Below are 23,577 nucleotides of genomic sequence, written 5' to 3'. Positions count from 1 at the left end.
GTTTGTGCTTACTAGTTAGTGCACTCCAATCCTGCATGGCATCTCAATGACTAGTTATTAATTGGAAAGGAAACTGTAATTGTGGCTGAAAAACGTGCATGAGGGGTTTTTCATAGTGGTCCTCCCTTCTACTTATGTCAGGTCGTTTGCTTTGAAAAAAAAATCATCTCAAAGGAAATATTCTCTCTTGACTAGAAAAAAGAAAAAGTAACCGGAAGAGAGGTGACTCACATCCAGTTCACCAGCTGGCCGGACCACGGGGTGCCCGAGGACCCTCACCTGCTCCTCAAGCTGCGACGGCGCGTGAACGCGTTCAGCAACTTCTTCAGCGGCCCCATCGTGGTGCACTGCAGGTAAAGGCAGGAGGGACAGCAGCACCTTACGCCTGGGGCTGTTAGGGACGGCCTCCCCTTTGCAGCTACTATTTTGGGAAACAATCCAAGAGGAGAAACTTACATTCTCTTCTCTGCTTCACCCTGTTGGCCTTCCATATGTTTCCCTGCCTGGTCACGCCTTCCCTTTCCTGTTTGTTTTGTCAGCGCTGGTGTGGGACGCACAGGCACCTATATCGGCATTGACGCCATGCTGGAAGGCCTGGAGGCAGAGAACAAGGTGGATGTGTATGGCTACGTCGTCAAGCTAAGGCGACAGAGATGCCTGATGGTTCAAGTGGAGGTATGCTCTAACCTGCAGCCACTAGCCTCGCTTTTGCTGTCTGACTTAAATCTTTTCGTGGTGGGAGTAGTGATCTTAAAAGAAATCCAGACTCTTCTCAACTTCAAACAGAGGGTGAAAATAGTTCTCTTTTAATTTCCTGACAACTAAAGTAAGTGGTAAGCACCAACCATAGTCAGAAGCATTTTGCAAGAGCGGCTAAAAGTACTGTGGAAGGATGACTATGAAAAATATTTTAAAATATATCAGATTGGGAAAAAATAGAAACACCGAAGATGGATTTGACAGCATCTCATAAAATTATAGCTAGGGAGACAGAATAATAGAGTGATTAAGAGCCTGGTTTTTGGAACTAGATTTCCAAGCTTCAAATCTTGACTCTGAATCTTAATACTGTGCACCCTTTTACAAGTTTTTAATGTTTCTGTGCCTCTGTTAAGTTGTCTATAAAATGGAGGTAATGATCGTATGTAACTTACAGAGCTACAACAAAACAGTCGTCCAAGTACAGCATGTAGACCAGTCGCTGACACATGCCTGTGCTCAGTAATTGTAAGTGATGGTTATTATTGCAAATATCTGCACTTGACTCAGCAATTCCGCGTATATATACAGACCCAAGAGAAGCAGGCACCAGTGTGCACAACCAGAAACATGTGCAAGATTGTTCATTGCATTCAGCCTTGTTAGAACAGCAAAAAAATTGGAAACAACCTAAATGTGTATCAACAGGCTAATGGGCAAGCAAAATATGGATATATGGACTCTTTGTAGTGCACGAGTGATGCTGCAATTGAAAAGAATAATCTAGGTCTGTATCTATCTCTCTGGCTCAGATGAAAACAATGAGTGAACAAAGTCACCAAATGAAACATATGGGATACGATTTATGTAATTTTTAAGAAATGTACAATGTTTATGAATACATAGATGTTAGTGTAGAAATATAAAAACAATTGTGAATCACACACAAAAAAAGAAATTATTTCCTGTGGAGAAATAAAATAGAGTGGAAGATACAGCCAAACTCAGAGGACTGGAGGTGGTGAATAAAAAGGCTTGAACTTTATCAGAAATATGTCATTTATTTAAAATAAATTAATTAAAATGTATTTTAAAATAGTAGATTCAAATATGATAAAAGATTAGGAGTTGTTAAATCTGGGTTTGGAATATTGTGTTTTTAGGTCTAGAGAAGTCTTTTTGTAAATGTGCTCTGTGGAATATTAACTTGCTTTTTTTCTCAGATATAGTGTGAAATTTATTATAGTTTATTATTAGTAATTTGACCTGCTGACTCAATAAAGTCACTGAAGGAAGTAACAGATAATATTTTTTAATTTTTAGAAATAAGATAAAAGTTGTGCACCACATAGTAGATGCCTAATCTATTTAACTAGCTATTTTTTTTTTCTGGAAAAATAGCTTGAGATAAAATTTCCTCATATTCTAGAGAACTGTGAGAGCCAACTTCCAGAATATTTAAATGATATATTACCTCAATTTAAAAAAATGATAAATAAATGTTATACATGCCAGTTTTCTTTTTCATGCATTGTCCCAATATGACAAAATTAAGGGAATACATAATTTGTTTAAATGTGATTTGTAGGTCTGTAAGTTATCAGTTGATTATCTGTGTTTTTGCTTGAAATTGTAGGCACAGTATATCCTGATCCATCAGGCCTTGGTGGAATACAATCAGTTTGGAGAAACAGAAGTGAGCTTGTCTGAATTACATTCATATCTACCTAACATGAAGAAGAGAGACCCACCCAGTGAGCCATCTCCACTGGAGGCTGAATTCCAGGTAATAATAGTGATAACAATAATAATAATCACAGACAACTTTCACTGAGTGCTGTCTATTTTCCTGTGCTGTGCTATGCACTTGACATAGTTCTTGCGTTTGGGCTTCACCATACCCAGTGAAGCACAGATGAGGAAACGAAGGCACAGCGAGTTAAGAGAAATTCTTGAAAGCCCACAACCATTATGTAAGCGACTTGTTTAAACCTAGAAATCTGATTCTACAGCCAACACTTTTAACCATTCCTCATTAAGCTGGTATAAAATAAAGTGTCAAAATAATAGTATATAGCCACAAAATTGGTTCGCCAAAGGCAATGTCGCATCTCACCTTTAAAAACGACATCTGGTTTTGGTTTGTAAAGGAAATAATTAGAGGAGTTTATGACTACTTAGGAAGTTAAACTGGCTGGAGCTGGTAGACAGAAACTGAAGGATAAATACATGTGTCCTAACCTATTTATTAGGCAATTACTCTGAAAGCTAACCGAGGATGTAGTTCACTATGATTTCAGAAAGTTGGCATAGCTATCTCCAAATTGCTCAGTTGTCAAAAAAAATGTTTTGTAACCTTTCTCTTTCACCCATGATTTCCAGTTTACGGAACCTTTCTGTAAACTACCAAACCAACCAATTTAGAGAGTTTCACCGTAAGACCAGGAATGTGCTTTTAATCACATACAGAATCATTTAATGTTTTGGATCAAAGTGGGCCGAGGCGGGGGGATGGAGGTGGAGTATGCAGTAATCACCAAGTAACCCAATCCCCCAGAAGACGTGTACTGCAGTGGAGGAACCAGCAGGTTACCAGGGTAGTCTTAAACAGAGGGATGTGTTCTTGTTTTTTCACTCTTCAGCTGATAGATCAACCATATTCAATACACTAACCCTACAAAACCACATACACACATGTGCTGTTTGGAAACACTTATAAATTTAATTTAGGGCCGGCCCCGTGGCTTAGCGGTTAAGTGCGCGCGCTCCGCTGCTGGCGGCCCGGGTTCAGATCCCGGGTGCTCACCGACGCACCGCTTCTCCGGCCATGCTGAGGCCGCGGCCCACATACAGCAACTAGAAGGATGTGCAGCCATAACATACAACTATCTACTGGGGCTTTGGGGGAAAAAAATAAATGAAAAAAAAAAAGAACTGTTATCTAGTCATTAATTTAAAAAAAAAAATTTAATTTAAACAGTCATATGTAAAGTCACTTAAAAAAAGAGTAAATTCTTTCACTGAAACAAGTATGACTTGCTCCATGCCTAGTACAATTCTAGGCACAAGAGTCAAAGTGATTTACAAGTGGAGGTGAGGAGAGAGTGTGACCAAGAGCACAAGTAGGTACCATAACGCTGATAGAAACAGTGAAATTATTCCATCTAAGCATAAAAGAATACAGAAAATGAGAGTAAAGATGGAGGGTGGTTGGTAGATTTGGTGATGAGAAGTTGTAGTTCTTGCCTAGTTGTCTTTTCTTTCTCAAGAAAATATGAAGCAAGATCATCAGTTGAGAGTTCGGGGGGACAGGAGTGAGTAGGGTAAAGAAGAGCTCATGCTTCAGGAAGGAGAAAGGGTATGAAATAGTGATATCAAAGTAGAAAAGCAATCTCCCCAGGCAAAGGCAGCAGGATTGTCAGAAATTACTGTTGGGTCATTTGAAATTTATGGTCATGAATTTAAAGAGAGGTCAGTGCATTGGTTGTATTGTTTTCTACAGCAACATTAAGCTCTCTGGGGATAGGGGCTGTGTATGCAGATAGTTGGGTTAAGTCCACGTAGGATTTTTAACAGTGACTATTTGAAAGTCAGGAGACAAAGGAGTTGTGGATTGTTTGTAAATGAATGATATAGAGGTGAATGATAAAGAGCAAACTGGCCACAGAAGGACATGAAGTGCATAGAGAAAGTAGTAAGGAAGATACGTTGGAGATTTTGATAGAACTGCAGATTGCTAGATTGAAGATACTAAAATAAATAACTAGGAAGAATAGAGGTAATTGCCAATAACAGGGATAGTTGAAATCATAATTTTTAAGGTACTGCAATGTTTGGAATGAAGCTACAAAGGTAGAATGGAGAAAGTGGTTGCTGAGGAGTGGAGGGAAAGACCATAGACAGTGAAGAAGCTAAGAAATTAAGAGACTGGTGTGTTGGATAGATCATCCTTGTCAAGGTTGAAATAACCAAGAATGATGACGGACTTCAAGGAGAAGAGCACACAATTAGCCAAGTCGAAAACTAAATGAGGAGGAGTGATCCAGAAATCGGTACCTGACACCTCCAACTGAAGGGCAGGGAATATAGTATGATGGCAGGAAAATCAAAGTAGTTGGGTATTTGGAAGGAGAAATGTGTAGAAATGGTTTGCAAGTACAAGCAGGAAGCAAAGAGAGCACATATCTTTTCTTCAAGTTGTGAGGTAAATAGGGTGTGAGGGGGGAAAGCTTTTTAAAAAGAGCTACAACATTCTTGGTGATGCCTTGAAGGGACATCTAGGTTTCACTTGGTGCCCCCCTGCTCCCAAACAAAAAGGTGAAGTGACTGTTAGGAAAAGATGATTAGCATGGATGGGAGTTTGCTGATGACAGACCATGAGCACCAGACGGCAGAGGAAGGCATTGATGGGTGAGATTTAAGAGACTGAGTTGGATGCAAGTAATCATTTAGGAGTAATTCTGGGGAATGTGGATGCACTGGGGGGCTTAGACTTGTGATAGCAACTGAAACAAGCAGGGTTTCAGGTGTGAAAACTTTGTGTTCTAGATGAAGATGAGCCATTAGTTCACCCTCTCATCCTGGGTAGTGGCTAGAGGGCAGGGACCCCATTCTTGCAAGAGCAAAAGGTGTTGTGATGTTTTCCAAGGCATCTGCCTCCGTGCAGCTCATGATGGTGTTCAAGTGGCCTGATAATCAATGATGAGGTTTTCACTCATTCAGTAAAGAGGGTTTGAAACAAGGTGCCATATTTAGTTTGAAAGAAATATTATTAAATATTAAATACATATTAAAAAATATATGTATACACACATATATACATAAAATCCTACCGAATTATACATGATGAGCTGTCTCGATTTAGATTATTCATCCACTGACAAATATTTATGGGAGGACAAGTGGGAAGGGAGGGCTGCAGGCGGGGAGATCTTCCAAAAGAAATTGACATTTAAACTGATACCTACAGAGCAGGTAGAAGTTAGCAAAGAGACAAAAGGGGGAAAGGGTGGTCCAGGCAGAAAACACACATGTGAGTCTGGAAAGAACTGAAGGACAGCTTGGCCCTTCCAAGAATTGAGAAAGCTGGTTTGGCTGAAGTGCGAGCGTCCCAGTGGGAGATGAGGCTGGAGAGACCATCAGGGCCATATTCCTGAAGGCTTTTGTGCTCTTTCAGGAGGTTGGATGCTTCCAACAATGATGGGAAGCTGCTGAAGAGCCCGAGAGGGACACGCTCTGTCCTGTGTTTCAGAAGGATCAGAGCAGATGAGACTGAAGGTGAAGAGGCCAGTTGAGAAACCACTGATGTTTTCAAGTGAGAAATGAAAGTGCGGTGAACTGAGTAGAAAGAGAAACGTAAAAGGCTTCGAGAGCTTCACGGGTAGAAAGGATAGGTCTTGCTGACTGGTTAGCTCCTGTGAGTGAGAGGGAAAGCAGTCTGGAAGGTGTAAGCAAATGAGTATCAACTATTCGAAGAGTGAGCCAAGTCTTCTGTGAGTGCTGTATCTGGAGAGTCTATTTCGGATCATTTTTTAAATAATTTACCATCGCTTTTGCAATATGGATAATGATTCACATCTGTACAGTGCTTTCAACTTATACAAGAACAAACCATGCTGTTTCACTCTCCAGCAGTTCCTAAGGAGAAAGCATATTCTGTTATATAATTGTATATATTTAGTTCAAACTCACCATGTCAAAAACACTAAATGCCTGAGCAATTAAAAGGAAAAATTCAGAGGCATACTTAAAAATTGTGACCTGTAGGGGATGTATACAAATTTCACAAAACTTGATGAAATACTTTTCTTTAGGAAGCATCTTATGCTGCAATAATAATCTAAGCCAACATTGACATTTTTAAAGGAGTTTTCCATTCTATTTGTTTTTCCTTTCAGAGACTTCCATCATATAGGAGCTGGAGGACACAACACATTGGAAATCAAGAAGAAAATAAAAGTAAAAACAGGAATTCTCACATCATTCCATGTATGTAGTTTATTTTATTTTTTGTATCAGATAAAGTTAAGCTCTCTTTTGGATTTGTTTAATGTAAGACACATACACTCAAATGATCCCAAAGCAACTTTCAACATTGCGTTAACAGTGGAGAATAGTTAATAGGCTAGTTAATTTTAGTTAAAGCAAATACTTTGAACCCCAAAATTCACAATGGACTTTGGAGGATAGACTATATTCAGTGTTTTCTTTCTACCAATTATTTCAGAAATGGGTTGGCAGAAAGATGTAACTTCTGAAGTTGGGAGAAAAAAGGCCAAGTTGTCTCTACTGATTTTTCTCATCTTCAGTTTATTTCAATTATTTACTCCAGGATCATTGCCAAATGGCAAAGATTATGTTCTTTGCTCCCTTTCTGCCTTCTCTTTATCCCTTCCTTACATCTGGGAGGTTGAAAGTAGGTGGAAAGTACTCTATAAACTGTGAATCATCAAATTTAACAGATCAAAATATGCACGGTTTTTAAGACTTGAATTCTGCTCTTTAGGCATATTGATAGGACCACATCTGGTACAACTATAATTTTACTCAGTTGTGTACACTAAAATTAGCATGGAGAAAATATAACCCAAGCTAATAAATTAGACAACCAAATAAATCGAATCAGTGCATGGTTGACCTAGTTAATTTCTGAAGGATTCCTTATGAATGTAGTTTAAAATATGGCATTGATGGCCATGTGGCTACTCAGATCATTTGACCAGGTTATTAGAAATTAAAGAAATTGAGAAACAGTGAGAAATTATGGACTAAATAATTTTCTTGCTTAAATAATTTATCAGAGATATCTATTTAACTGATTGTTAATTTAATGTTAATAGGATATAATTGAAAAATTAGGTTTTGCCTAAGCTATGTATTTTATTAGCTTATATATGTATTTTTTAAACTTATATCAAGCAGAATGATGAATTCCATGGAAAACTAAAGCATATGTATCAAAGATTGAACAATCATACGGAATGTTATGGTATCTATTTGTTGTTTAACATAGAATTATGTCCCATGTTTCTTCCTGGAACCCTTTAAGGGCTTTCTTTTTCTTAGACTTCTTTTTGATAATTTGTTAATTGATAAGAACTGAATTTTATGTAGCAGCTCATTCCATGTAGGTCAATAAATTTACATAATGCAATCTGTCACTTCTAAATCACTTTCTAATTTCCATGTGACAATCAAGCAGAGATTTGATTTTTTAAAGGGGACTTACTAGTAATTTATTTTACATAGATGACTTTAACAGAGTGCCACTTAAACATGAACTGGAAGTGAGCAAAGAGAGTGAGCGTGATTCAGATGAATCTTCTGATGACGACAGTGACTCAGAGGAAACCAGCAAATACATTAATGCATCTTTTATAATGGTGGGTACTGAAATTTCCAAAACCCAGGATCCAACTCTTTAAAAAAATATATCTGTGTTATCACGGCCGTTCATTCAGTGGCTTTATAAAAGAATGATGAGTAACTATGTATTGATTGACAACAAAGTTTCAACTTTTAATACTATATGTTAACTTATTGAAAGACTTAAAAATATTAAAACTTAATGAGTTGACACAATATATGACAATGCTATTAGTTACAATTTATGACAAATATGACTATAATCATGTTAATTTTAAAAATAAAATTTGAGCAAATAAAAGTATTTGAAAATGTTTGTATTAACTCAGATACCCAAATTGTAAGCAAATCCAAATTTGCATATCTGTATAGTTAAGAACTTTTCATTCAGATTATCTTAATTATTAGATGAGTCTGTGTCACAGTTTTTTTAATAAACTGAGAATTCAAACAAAGAAATTTAGTCATTTTAGTAAATACTTTTTGCATTTACACTAAGTTGGATTTCTTTTCCAAATTTTCCTGAAACACACATTCATAAATATTACTTTAATTAAGAGCTATCATAAGAATATATAAACACCAATAAAATAGAGACATGATGAAGATAACTTGAAATGCTTATACAATTTCTCTTTGCAACTACATTAATCTTTTTAGAGAAAAAAAGGTATTTTTGGAAGGGAAAACTTAGTCTTGTAATATGATATGCTCTACACTTGATTTCACATTATTAGCTAAGTATTATCATTAACTAAGTATTTTACATACAGATATCACATTGTTTTTTGGACCCAAGAATCTTAATATTTATTAATATAATTATTAATATATATTAATCTTAGAATTTTGATGTCAAATTAAGTGACTATATTTCCAAATGGTTATTTTAAGAATCCACTGCTCTTTCATCTGTTAGTAACAGAGTCTCACCTTTTCTTTTTTTAAAGAGTTACTGGAAGCCTGAGGTGATGATTGCTGCTCAGGGACCGCTGAAAGAGACCGTTGGTGACTTTTGGCAGATGATATTCCAAAGAAAAGTCAAAGTTATTGTTATGCTGACAGAGCTAAGGAGTGGAGACCAGGTTTGTACTTTTAAGAATCTATTTTTTTTAAGCCTTTCTGTTATAAAATATCATTCTCCATTCTTGGTTTACTTACTTGATCACTATACCCAAGTCTTTCTGATGCCTTGTCACACAATTTCATTTGTTCTTTCTACGGTTTTCCATCCAAGTGTTGGACTCTAACATCTTGTGTCTGCGTCTAATGGTCTCTCATCTTTGCCCCCCTCCAGTCCTGCACACTGCTCACAAGCCCTCTAATGCACAGCAATCCCAGTGTCACCTCCTGCTAAAAACAACAGCCACATTTTCCTTCTATTTTCAAGTTAAAAACCAAACTCCTCAGTTGATATTTAAGACCTTCAATAATTGGACCCTCATTTCTCTTTCCATTTTCCTCATATTTTTGTGTTTTCTATGCTTTCCACTCTGGACAAGTAGGTTTACTGATTGAATCTTAGCAGACCATTTGCATTTTCATCACTGAGTCTTAGTTTACTGACTTCTGTATATCTAAATGTGTCCTCTCTTCCCATCTTGATCCTATTCTTCTAGCAAGACAAAACTCCTGAAAAATTTATCAAGATCCTCCTCCTTTATGTTCATGGAATATTTATTATCGTTAAATTCTGTAGTTGGAGGTGAACCCAAGATCTAATTGGATCTTCTGTTTAATACCTGTGACATATATTTGATCCTTTCTTTAATATCCTGAATTCTCAAAATTGTGCTGGCAGTAGATCTTACTTAGTTTTAGCACCTAATACATTATCTGATGTATGTTAAAGCTTATTTAAATGAATACTCTCCTAAGCATGTAATTATATTCTATGCCTTCTCTTTCCCTCTCTTTTCTCTGATTCCCTGCCCCTGCATATAGAAAGTTGTTTTTTATTTTTATGTGTTTTTCTTTTTTAAAAATAAATATATGTTCAGATTTCCAGCGTGGAATTCCGGCCATCTTTTTCTTCATGTAAATTGTGAAAGCCAGGAAATGGAACGAGAGTGCAGGCAGAAATGCCCATTGTTGTCAGCAACTGTGGGACTGTAGTTGGTGGGAACTATTTGCAGAGGGAGGACACACTTTTGTGATTCACCAACTCTTCAACCTGACCCTTTGCTTAGACTTTTCAGTTAGCTTATGTAGAGGTGCTCATGGTGCTGGTCATCAAGATACAGAGACAAAGCTCCGAAGATGCAGTCTCCTTCCTCAGGAACCACTGGAGGGACAGTGAGACCTAAGTTACTGCAGGTGTCGTGACAGACATCAGCTCAATCTGTAACTTTTGAGGAGGTGATGATAAGGGTGTGGAAGGGAGGAGCAAGTCTCAAAGACCTACACTAGTGATGACAGGGCTGCTCCTGCAGTGTCCTGGCCACCTCAGTTATTCCTAAGTTCCCTTGATTTGCACCAAGGAAACGCCATGTATTGGTTGAATGGATGTCCAACATACATAAAATAGACTTGAGAGTTTTATGGGTAGGTTTCAATTTTAGAACACAATTCGTAATTTCAATTTAATAGAACAGAGGGAAGAAGAGAGAGACAGATAGACAGACAGAGACGGGTGCTGAGAATACTTTACAAACCAAACAGAACCCTTATAGAAGTTGTTGAACCGTGTTCTTTCTTATCTAGGAAGCCTGTGCTCAGTACTGGGGAGAAGGGAAGCAAACATATGGAGACATAGAAGTTGATATGAAAGAAACCAACATATCTCCAGCTTACACCCTCCGTGTATTTGAATTGAGGCATTCCAAGGTATGTAAATAATTTCAGAAGTATGTACCTTTGAGGTAATTGATCTGATAGAAAAACTAATATAAATTACTCTATGAAAGCAAAGCAGCTATCTAAATAATGTTTTCAGATTAAAATTTTAAAACGACTTAAATCAGTACTTGTGAAGAAAATGTGACTATCAAATAATTCAGTGGGCTGAAGTTCATTTGAGTTAACGTCCCCTTCACTTCTGGTTTTAGAGGAAAGATCCTCGAACTGTGTGCCAATATCAATACACCAACTGGAATGTGGAAGAGCTTCCTGCAGAACCCGAGGAGTTGATCTCTATGATTCAGGTTCTCAAACAAAAACTTCCCAAGAGGAGTGCCCCTGAAGGGAACAAGCATCACAAGAGTGCATCTCTCCTGGTTCACTGCAGGTGGGTGAGATTTGATAAAATATGCTCTAGAAATCATCATAATACTTGACTTCTTGGTTCACACTTCCTGTTAAATTCTGTTTATCCTGATATATAAAATGCATCGCTGCAATGAAAGCCTCATAGGGAGTCACTCTGAGTTAGGCTTCCACCATGTACCTCTTATAGAAATAGAATAAAATGATTGCAGTGTGATAGTTTAGGCAGTGAATTCCTTAATACTACTGTCATGTCATGTTTGACACCCCAGAGCCTAACATTGAACCTGGAATGTCGTATGTCCGGAGTAAATTAGTGAATGAACAGAAGGATGCATGAACAGATAGATGGATGGACATTACACTCATTTATGCTTATATGCACTGATCCGCTCTATTAGACCTTAAGAGAATCCAGGAAACTGAATGCTTTGCCTTCAGTAAACACATCTTAAGTTATATATTAACTCAAATTTCAATGCTTAGCAACTTTGATTTGAAACCCATCATTTGACTTTCTATACTGACCCAAAAGGCAAAGATTTTAATGATATACATAATAATGCTTTAATTTCTGTTATGCAGACCCTTAACTTTCATCTATGATAGATGCCTACATATCCAACTTAAATAAGAGCTATTGAAAGAAGGATGCATAATATAAAATGTTTATGTAAAAAATATAAAGTAAATAAGAAATAAAAAAGTGTAAAGAGAAGTAAAGACAAAAATGTAAATCTAGTGAAATGCTTTTAGAATTTTTGAGAAAGCCTCATCATTACTGTTAGAATTGCATATACTAGAATCAATTTTTTAGAGACATATACTTTTCAGCATTTATTTGAGTTTTCAAAGGTGAAATTTGTGTGGAAAGAAAACTGAAGAAGGGAAGTTTAGGCTTTAAAACTGTATGTGTTTCTTAGGATATAGTTGAATGCCTACTATGTGTTCCTTAGTTATGTACAATAAATAAAGTCTTGCTAATAACGTATTCTTTACATTGAATCTTTATTAAAATGTAACATACCTCTCACAGTGTGATAAATCATTTGGTTGCTCTCTTTTTAATGAATAATTCCACCAGGCATCATTTTTCTGGGGCTGCAGAAGAGTAAACATTTGTAAAAAGCAGTAGAGAGGCAGAAAAGGAGAAAAGCATGATATCTAGTAATTTACAGAATATCAAGTGTGGTATTTTTGGTTTCATCAGTTTTTCTAGTCATGCCTTTATCTTCCCTAAATCTCGACACCCTCATCCATCAAACTGGCATTATGATCTATGTCTTAATAACTTCAAATGTAAATAAAAATGTATTATAATCTGTAAAGTACTAAACAGAAGACAGTACCTTTTGAAAGCCTAAGACAAATATTTTTTAAACTATAGGATTGTTTTATTCCCAAATTGAAAAAGTTTTGTCCAAAAAAATGCACTTGGCAGAACTATTTTGCTCTTAAGAGATTGGAATAAATAGTTACGACAAACATGAAGTGAAGAATATGTCTCTTTCCATTTTTATTCTGATATCCCTTTCTCCATACAATGTAGAATGATTTTTTTTTTATCTTTTCTTTCTTTTATAGAGATGGATCTCAGCAAACAGGAATATTTTGTGCCTTGTTAAATCTCTTGGAAAGCGCAGAAACAGAAGAAGTGATAGATGTTTTTCAAGTAGTGAAATCTCTACGCAAAGCTAGGCCAGGAATGATTCCCACCTTTGTAAGTATCCCTCACCATCGCTTTTAACACATTTTGCATTTTTATTTTGGTAATTTCTTCTCCTCTCTCGTTCTTCCCCCTCTCCTCTCCTCTCCTTTCCTTATTTTCTCTTCAGTTCACTTTTCTATGTTTCTTTTTTATCTTCCGTTTTCACGTGATAATTCACCTTGAACTATTATCAATATAAATGAGAGACCCACTTAGAGCTTGCCAGCACTTAGTGTGGCAGTTCATGAAGGTTTCTTTAAATGCTGATGAATTCCCTAATTTCTCCCACCTTTAATCTCGTACCAATTTGTGCTGCTGTGTAACAAAACACCCCGAAATGTAGTGACTGCACAAAACGACATTTATTATAGTTCAGTAGTCTATTTGATCAGCTGAATAGTTGTTCCGATCACGTCAGGCTTAGCCAATCCGGACCAGGCTCACTCATACGTCTGGTGTCACTGGGGTGTCTGCTTCGGTTTGGCTGGTCCAAAATGACCTCGACTGCCCACAGGCTGGCGGTCGGCTGGCATTTAGCTGTGACAGCGGGGGCGAGTGGATCACACATCTCCCTCCGTCCAGAGCAGCAGCCCAAGCGTGATCACGTGAAGGCAGCAGCGTTCCACGCGGCTGAGCAGCAGTGTGCAGGACCTCGTGAGGCCCAGGCTTGCAACTGGCACAGCATGTCTTCCTCTGCATTTTCTTACCTAACCAAGTCGTAAGGCCAGCCAGATGCAAGGGGTGGGGAAATAGACTCCACGTCTCGTTCGAAGGGCCTGCAAAGTTACATTGCAAAGACGTGTGGCTACAGACAGGGTAGTAAGTGGCATTTATGCAGTCAATCAAACATGTATCCTCTATGAGTGGTAGTAACCATAGAAATTGTCTGGGAATTAGTGACTAGTCTCGATATAAACGTAACTACTCACTCAGATACCTGCAGCTTTTAATTGTGTATGCCATTGAGCTTGCATGTATCAGTTTTAAAAATGTGTTGAGTGCCTACTGTATGCTCTTGTCATGAAGAGACTCACTGTTTAGTGTGAGGAAAAGGCAGATATTTATTAAAGAATGTGGTAAGTGAAATGAAAGAGAAATGATAAGAACATGAAGGAGGGCACTTAATTGAACCTTTGGGGATCAGGATAGGCTTCCTGAAGCAGGTGACCCCGGCTCTGATCCTTAGATGATGCGTAGATGTGTAGACACTTAGATGATTGGCCAAGAGAATAAGCACAAGAAAGGGCATCGTGGGCAAGGACCTGGCAGTGAGACACCACATGGCCTGGGAGGTGGATGAAGACTGGTTTGGTGTGGCTACAGGGTAAATTTTGAAGAGTACCCTGCAGTCAATCCTTTAGAACTGGAAGGAGACTAAACCGTTTAAAGTGTTTTTTTTATGAAAACACATAAGAATAGTTTTCTCTTACTCAAGACTTCCACAAGTAAATGATTCGTTCTTGCTAATTTTCATCTGATATAAAAATAATCACATAAACTTCCTTTATATAATTTCTTGCTTCTTTCTTTACCAGGAGCAATACCAATTCCTATATGACATCATTGCTAGCACCTATCCTGCCCAGAATGGACAAGTAAAGAAAAACAACAATCAAGAAGATAAAATTGAATTTGATAATGAAGTGGACAAAACAAAACAGGATGCTAATTGTGTTAGTTCACCTGATGCCCTAGATAAGGTCCAGGAAGGAAACAAAGAGGAAGAAGGTTCCAAACCCACAAGTGATCCTGAGGAGCCAGAGCACTCTGCCAATGGTCCAGCAAGTCCAGCTTTAACTCAAAGTGCATAGGAAAAGACATAAGTGGGACAACTCAGAACCTCATATTAAACGTTATTTCTATTTTTTCTAGAAGTAGGAGAGCAAAATAGATATACAGTGGATTAATGAAGTGCATTGGAACAATATTTGTGGGAAGGTTTTTTTTTTTTACTTCTGTAGAAAAATATTTAAGACAGTTTTGCTAAAACATTTTGTACAGTCTTATGCTTCTTTTACAATTTTACCCATCTTTCAGCAAAATAGAACTTCTTTGTAGTCTTTGCGTGTGTGTGTGTGTGTGCGAGAGAGAGACAGACAGACAGACAGAGAGACAGAGAATTCTTTCAAGTGAATGTAGAAGCTCTTGAGAAACTTTGCCTTTTTGTCTTTTTGAAGAAAAAATACAACATTTTATACTGGAAGTGTTAACTTAGCTTAAAGGATCTATTTTTTAAATCATAAATTGTGTGTGGGTTCTAAGAATAACACGACATTTCTACAATGACCTCAAGATGTCCTCCTTGTTCTATTCATATGTATCTTATAGTTTACTATTTTACTCCTAGAAATAGACATAAATGTAGTATGTGTGTGTATAGTTACTACAGGAAAGTGAACTAAATTAACATTTGGAAAACTTATATTCCATATGTTAGCATTTATTCCAACATCTTTTCAGGCTTATTTAATCTCATTTAAAATTTTCAAGCAAGCCTATCTTGTCATCTTCACGTGGTGTTTACAATTTTGCAACATGGTTTATTCTCTGTATAATATGTGAAATTCATTGCTTGATACTTTTGACCCCAAATTATGTTTGTTACAACTGAACTTAAATAAAGGTCTTTAAACAAATGCAATATATTTTAAATCCATAGTATAAAAATGGAATCATGCAAATGTATTTGTGCTAAATATTTACGTATAAAACCTAAAATAGCTATTTTTATGGAATAAAACATTGATATGAGACATATAATATTACACAGGCACATTTTCCATGTTAAAGTTCATCCTTAACTTTCATTGAAATGCATTTACTTTGAATTTCTCAAATGCTTAGATGCTTTTACCAAGAATTGATATCGATAATCATAATGAAATTCAATCATTATCTTTTCTTGTACATAATATATTAAGTATGTTACATGTTCATCAATGAATTATGTAAGCACATATTAAAATATAGGCTTATGCAATTAACATTTGTAGGACAATTTTACAGGTCTTAACTTTTTTTAAAGATCCATAGTCTAATAATTGTTTAGGATCTAGGAAAAATTCAAGAAAAATGATGGTAACAGACACAACTCCTTTTATTGAATTCTGCATCAGCTTATTACATTAGTCTCACACTACCTTTAGGTTGGTTTGGTTTTCTACATCCTTACTCTCCTGACTGTTTTTAAATGTCTTAACTGTACATCATCAATTGCTTTCCATTCAACTCGCATTTATCTTGTGTTCATCCTCCTGATTCTTTTATTATCATACATACAAAATTAGCAATTAATCCTTGCCTTATTGTATGGTGCCTTGTCATGAACGTATGAAAAGCAGTGAATTTTAGAATGAAGCAACAGTTTCTAAGTATGTTGTTTACTCACTATTTCTTTACTTATTAATGAGAAAAGGGGGATTGGGAATCATTAATTATGGGCACCAGAAAGAAAGGAAGCTGGCTTTCACTTCTCTCATTAGTCACTCCAACTTTTGTGCCTCAGTTTTTCCAGCTGAAACTTGATCAGTTGCCATTCATTAGACAATGTAGTTAAAATGTATAGTTCTCATGTTGAGTAGACTAGTGTCATAGGTCTTTTTTATCTGTGAGCTGCTTCAAAATACAAACAGCAAAAAGTTCTAAATTTTAAATAATTTACAAGTAAAGTTTTTTTAATAAAGAATTTGTAATGCCTGCTTTTTTTTTTTTTTGAGGAAGATTGGCCCTGTGCTAACATCTGTTGCCAATCTTCCTCTTTTTCTTTTTTCTCCCCAAAGCCCCGGCACATAGTTGCGTGTCATAGTTGTAGAGTTGTAGCTCTTCTATGTGGGACGCCGGCTTAGCATGGCTTGATGAGCAGTGAGTAGGTCTGTGCCCAGGATCCGAACCCTGGGAGGCCAAAGGGGAATGCATGAACTTAACTGCTATGCCACCGGGCTGGCCCCTACAAGTAAAGTTTTTATTTAGAGGTTTCAGCTGCAAGTGACATCTTCCACTTGTGGATGTGGTATGTTTTAAATGTGTATTTTCCACTTGAGTCTATCCTTTCAAGAAGATACAAAATAAATACTTAGAAAATAGAGACATGGCTATTGCTATTAGTTTAAGAAGCAACCTGTAAGCATTTTTCTTCTGCAGACAAGAAGTTGTGGAAAAAGGAGAGAGAGTGTAGCGGGTCAGAAGGGTTATTATTCCATGAGAATGTAAATCAGTCAGAAGGTGGGGCCCTTGCACTGGAACATGGAATTATATATCTACGATTTTTACCTTAAAAAAGAAAATAAAGTGAATTACAGACCCACATCTATGACCGTGGGTTGCATTCCTAGGGAATCTGTCATGAGACATAAACAATTCATTTTCTAAAGTTTGGCACTGCCGTTAGTAATTCCAAGACTGAGTTAGAAAATCAAGCCAAAAGTTCCAACTTAAAGCCTGGTCCATTTTAGGGTTAAAGCTCTGGTCCCATTGTATATTTACTGGGCAGAAAGAGACTATCTTAAGGTTCTTTTAAAGCTCGCTTATTTTATTAAAGCTTATTGGTGTCAGACTTTATTGGGAATAAAATATACATGGAGTAGTCTTAAAATTCAGCTCCTGAGCTATTACTTTTTTGTATAGTGACAAGTAAATATTTGCAGAAAAGAGAAATACATTTTAGTATTTCCTTGCAATGGTAAAACTGTGTGAAATGATTAGCTGAATGTCTGCAATGATCATTTTAAAAGTGTAAGCTACTCAGAACTCCGATACTTGTGCAGTGGGATTTTCATATCCATTTTTGCTCGTTTCCTCCTATAACATTGAGTATAAAGATTATTATTTCTTATAACTAACTGGAACTGATCTTAATTTTTAATTTGCACCAGAGATTTGTTATAAAATTTTCTCATAGCACTATATTAGACCAAATAAGTGGGTGGTGATTGCCCTTGGCTAATTGCAACATGTTTCTTGATATGAAGACCTTCAAATGCACAACTTCAAAGGGAAAGAATATCTGTTAAAACAAGTAGAAAAGGCTGTGCTTTCATTCTCTAATACAAATTTTACAGCTGGAACAATCTGTAGGTTCTTCAAAGAGACACATTCAAAACTGGGCTTTTTATTTCCTATTGCAGGTAAAAAGATTTATTCTGCTAAGGGTCCATTTTCTGTAATCATTCTTTTGTAAACTTCTTTATTTCTCTTTACATTTTCCTGGTTAATACATTTTCTTGGTTCAGTACTAACCCATCCAAAGAGTATGCATCCTATATCATTACTTACAAATAAAACTAATAATCATTACTATAACTAACATTTAACAAGACATCATACATGCCAGATATTTTATTGTTTTACCTCATTTTTTTCTCAAGACAAATTCTATGCAGCAGATGTTCTAGTATCTCCATTTTATAGATGAGGAACTGAGACTGGGAAAAGTTTGGTTCTTGGCCTCTTATAACACATCTAGTGAGTGACAGAGCCAGGATGTGAACCAGCTCTTACTGGCACCAGAGGCTGTGTTTATAACCCTCTGCTCTTCTGCCTTCCTGAGTATCAACTTTGTGTGTGTGTTTTAAAAAATTAGTGGAGAAAACAATCTGAATATATTTTCTGTCCTTTCTTTATTCCATCCATGATCAAAACAAAAACAAAACCATGGGTAATACATGCTTTCAACAAGGCTACACAACACAGCAAGCTTAGCTGAACTCACACCATTGAAGTTATTATACAAAAATAAACACTCTTAAACATCCAGAGGAAAATATTGTTCTCATGATGCGTATAAACAAAGATCACCTCATCATTCAAATGAGTGCCAGGAAATCAAGCACAACAATAAATCAGAAATGTCATTGTTCCATTGTCCCTCAATTTGGTAATCAGAACAAGTTCTTACTGTTTGGATCACATTTCGGTGTGTTTGTCAGAAGACCCAGCGATCAGTATTTGAAACGAGTTAACAGGGCACCATAAAAAGCAAACCACATTTATGGAGAGTATGACTCATTCACTGTCTCTGGTGGGTGAGGCCAAGGGAGCTTGGTTCTTCTGACCTAGCTGTCCCCAAACTTAAAATGCCAGGGAACTGGAAGTGGGCTTCGTCTGTAAAAGAATACATGTATTTCCCTCCAGAAAAACCAGTGCCTTCTCGATTCATATACACCTGTTTACCATATTAAATTGGGACCTCTGGTACACTTATATTTAATTTTCCAGAAAAGGAGAACTTGTTAGATTCAACAATATCTCTCTTGTATAGCAGGCAAATCAGATTCATGGAGGCTGATGACCAGTCAAAGAATAAAAATATTGTCTTGAATTTTTATGGATTATGTAACCTTATGTGGCTTTTCATGCAAACTCTGTGAAGTGGGAAGATGCGGCATTAGGAAGGAAACAATGTGCCCACTATTAATTCATGGGCTGAATAGTTGGATAGAATTGGGTCACTCACAGAATCTGTCCCCCTCTGGTTAACACAGGCTCACCATAGGGGTTTCCTCATGGTGTACTTAGGTAACTGAGCACTGAGAATTTTACTGGTAATCAATAATTCAGATTTTTCATTAACTCAGACAACATCATCCCTAATCAATTACATTTCATGGCTTTTGTTATATGTTATAAGTCATAAAACAGAAAGGGGAGAAATGGATTATTATATTTATAAGAAATTGACATGTAGTAAATTCCTTTATAAAGGAGTTTCCATTTATATTTAATTATTTGCTTTTATTGCATTGACAACTGAACCTAAAGACAGGGATGGAAAACAAAGAATATGTAGAAGATTTAATACTAAAAGTTTGGATATTTTTGTCATAATTAGTGGAAATAAAAAATGAACATACTCATTGGCCATCTAGCATCTGCTTTGAGTTACTTTGAATTAACTTGGCCAATAAATCTCCCGTCATTTCTCAAACATTGTGGTGGATCTTCACAGACAATAGCAAAGAGTAGTTAGCTGTTTAAGGTAACACTCTGCGGAACATTTTACCAATGATTATTTTGACATCATCTTTTAAAAATATGCTTTTTTCCCTCTGCACTATTCTTTGCCCATGGGGAGGCACTCTGGTTTGGTTATAAGTCTAATAACCCATTGGATCTTTGTCCTAGAAGCTGTATCTTGACTTTGAGCCTCATACATCTTGGAACACCTGGTAATCCGAAATAACTCTGCATCCCTCTGAAGGACACAAGTACATCATAAAGGATTATACTTAGTTCAACATACAGAAAGCATTTGTTTTCAATAGCTAGAGTCTGGTGAATTACGGAGAAAATACATGTTAGTGATGTAAACACAGTCTGATATAAACTTTAGTCTGGATTTTCCATTGTGTGTGCAAGTGTGCAGGTTTTCCTCTAAGATAGTTTAATGTTTCTCATCTGGGCTCACAGTCAGTTTTAGTTTTACAAAATGACTTAAATGAAACAAGTTATTTTGTAAATAAAACACACTTTGGCAGTTTTGTCTTTGTTTAAAGTAGCATTAAATCGTGGAAGTCAAATTTCTCTTTGATGAGAGTCAGTGGGAAATAAACTTTGTTTGTTCTTTCAAGGGGTAGCAAAATGTTTGTTCACAATTTAAATGCAGGAAGTTAAAAAAGGTCAAAATCAGTCAAATCAATGACAAGTTAGTCAAATTACGAAAATTCACTGGGGCTGGCCTGGTGGCGTAGTGGTTAAGTTCATGCAGTCTGCTTCAGTGGCTCGGGCTTTGCAGGTTCAAATCCCCGGCGCAGACCAATGCATTGCTCATCAAGCCATGCTGTGGCAACATCCCACATGGAAAATAGAGGAAGATGGGCACAGACGTTAGCTCAGAGCCAATCTTCCTTAGCAAAAAGAGGAAGATTGGCAACAGATGTTAGCTCAAGGCCAGTCTTCTTCACCAAATAAAAAAGAAAGAAAACTCACTAAGTTTCTCTGTACAGATTTTTATTGTATGTTTTAATTCAACGCCCTGTAGTCATTCAGAGAGCATATGAATTTCAGAAATAAGATCAACCCTATATTTATACAATGTTAAAGGAAGAGATTAATCTTATTTGGCATTGCAAGATGACACACTTTGTAGGCTATTTGTTATTTAACATAATTCTATGGAGATTTACGGGTAAGATATCTCTCCAGGAATGTTTTCTGCGATTTGTGTTTTGTGACTTTACAAAGCAGCTGAAAAGATTACAAGCACAAGACATGTTCTGATATTAATTTTCACAAAGGAAAATAAAAACAAAAGAAATAAAAACTGAGTCTGGTCTGGAATTTCTAGCTACTTCTTGGAGAACTCTGTCCTTCTTCCCATCTGGAAACTTCTCTGCTCTCTGTGCCCTGGCTTCAAATGCCTGTACAACATCATCAGGTCCTTCCGCCACCCTGACCCACCGGTGCTCGGGCCATTGACTATTAAGCCTGTGTTAGATTCTCCATATCTGTTCCCACTTACTCTCCTGCGGCTTCTCTGCTTGGAGCTACTATTATTTTAGAAGACATACTTTACCTGTTGCTCATTCCAAACCTGATTCAGGACTTCGATGTGGTGAATGGATGATTTTCCTGTTCTAAATTGATCTCCTTTACTATCTTCCTTCATGCTTGTCCAAACTTGAGCCATCTCCACGGCTACTTCTTTCATCAAGTGCCGTTGACTCTTTCACTAAAATAAAAAATAAATAAACAGAAGCCACTTGCCTGAATTTCTTCCTATCCATTTTGAAATATATTCCTACCTTACCATGCTCATTTTTCCTGTCCTTTCTCAGAAGAGGTTTACGCACACACCCTCAGGGCAAACTCTTCATCTGCGGTCTTCATGATTTTTAGAGTAAGTATGTTTTGTAAAACTGATAGATTCTTATTATATAAAAGCAAGCAATAGAGAAAAGCACCAACCAAAAAATAAAAAATCATCCCAAATCCAATTGAAAATTGGTCAAAGGAGAATATAGAGTCCAAAGAACAAGAACTACAACAGGCCTTAAATACCTGGAGAGATGCTCAACTCAACCTCACTCGCATAAGAGGATGCAAACCAAATCTACATTGAGATAATGGTCTTAATGGTACGTATACAAAAGCGTGTCCACACTGTGTTGTCAGGGCTGTGGGGGAAACAAGGACTTTTGTGATTTTACCAGTACAAAATAAACAACCCTATGGGTGGGCAATGTGGCAATAGTTATCAAATTTACTGATGCGTTTCCACTTTTACCTAGAACCCTCACATCTCTGAATTTACCGTCCAGAAATATCTATACAGTTACAAAAGGTCACATGTACAAATTATTTATTACATCTTTCTTTGAAATAGTAAATTATTGGAAACAACCCAAATGTCCATTTACAGGCTTCTGGATACATAAACTAAGGTACTCCCGTTCAATGAAACACTATGTACTTACCTATGGGAGCTGGTGGGGGATGGTGACATAGGTAGGAGCTTGGCATACTGTTTTGAATTAAACTGTGAATCTATAATCTACATGAAAAAAATTAAATTTTTAAAAATTCCCAAACACGCTTTCAGATATAACCATAGTTACATTTTGGTGAATATTTTTCTAGTCATTTCTCTACACATATAAAAGTTAGAAAGGAAGGAAAGAAGTAAGGAAGGAAGGAAGTAGATAGGAAGAAGGCCAAAATAAATACTGATTTTTTAGATTAGAAAAAACTTAAAAAAATTTAGGATAACATAAAAATTTGAAAACATAAATCGTAATATAGATTTTCCTTTTGTTTTTAAAAAAGGATTATGTTTAATCTAGTTGAACTTATTGATGAAAAAGGGGTTTTAAAGAGTTGAAAATTTTTTTTTAATTTTTTTTTTTTTAATTTTTTGTTTATTGCAGTAACATTGGTTTATAACATTGTAAAAATTTCAGGTGTACATCATTATACTTCTATTTCTGCATAGATTACATCATATTCACCACCCAAATACTAATTACAACCCATCACCACACACATGTACCGAATTCTTAACTTTTTAAACTTATACTTAAATTTTCTTTTTCATAATATATTTTACATTTAAATGTCTTCATGTCGAACTTAAGACAAAGATTATAAAAACTTCAGAACGTTTTAACTTACCTTATTTATCTTCTTGCTATTAAAGATAATGAATTGTCATATCCACACTTCCTCCAACATTGTCTCTCTCCATCTCTTGATGTTTTTTCTATTTGTATAACTAATTTCACCATATTGAGCTGACTGGTACTGCCTTAGACTTATATTTAAATTGAGTCAGAGTCTAGAATCCTGTTTAGGGCTTCACCATTCCTGAATTCCTTATTTGGATTCATCTCTAATTAGCTTGATTTCTTTGTAAAGTGGGTCTTATCAGATATTCTTTATGGTGCTGTTTCCCTCTGATCTGATACTTGAGAATGTCTACCGTTGTCTTTATACTCAAAGGACAGCACGCAGGAGGTATAAAATTTAGGAGTAACATTTTTGATCCTAAAGAATTTTATAGACTTTGTTTCACTGGATTCTATCATTGATTGTTGCTGTGGAATGTTGGAGCCAAGCTAAATTTTTCTTCTTTCAAGCCCTAATTTGTGTTTTCTTCCTGGATAATTTCA

General features: G+C 36.3%; 1 protein-coding gene across 4 annotated transcripts in view; it reads left to right on the top strand.

Annotated features, from left to right (window-relative positions):
* Positions 1–15,612, top strand: part of PTPRC (protein tyrosine phosphatase receptor type C) — a 113,983-nt gene extending 98,371 nt beyond the window's left edge. For all 4 annotated transcript variants that reach the window (XM_087424340.1, XM_087424339.1, XM_087424338.1 and 1 more), the window contains 10 exons: positions 196–353; positions 540–675; positions 2,336–2,485; positions 6,597–6,687; positions 7,948–8,081; positions 9,015–9,149; positions 10,768–10,890; positions 11,112–11,290; positions 12,853–12,988; positions 14,512–15,612. In XM_087424340.1, the coding sequence (XP_087280466.1) occupies positions 196–353; positions 540–675; positions 2,336–2,485; positions 6,597–6,687; positions 7,948–8,081; positions 9,015–9,149; positions 10,768–10,890; positions 11,112–11,290; positions 12,853–12,988; positions 14,512–14,787 (1,518 nt within the window). In that variant the 3' untranslated portion in view covers positions 14,788–15,612. The remainder of the gene's footprint in view (positions 1–195; positions 354–539; positions 676–2,335; positions 2,486–6,596; positions 6,688–7,947; positions 8,082–9,014; positions 9,150–10,767; positions 10,891–11,111; positions 11,291–12,852; positions 12,989–14,511) is intronic.
* Positions 15,613–23,577: the final 7,965 nt, after the last annotated feature.

This window comes from Ceratotherium simum, chromosome 36 (assembly GCF_057802395.1).
Source record: "Ceratotherium simum simum isolate JZ-2026a chromosome 36, ASM5780239v1, whole genome shotgun sequence".
NCBI classification, from domain to species: Eukaryota; Metazoa; Chordata; class Mammalia; order Perissodactyla; family Rhinocerotidae; genus Ceratotherium; species Ceratotherium simum.
Note: the sequence above shows the minus strand (reverse complement) of the source record. Positions and strands in the feature narration are given on the sequence as shown.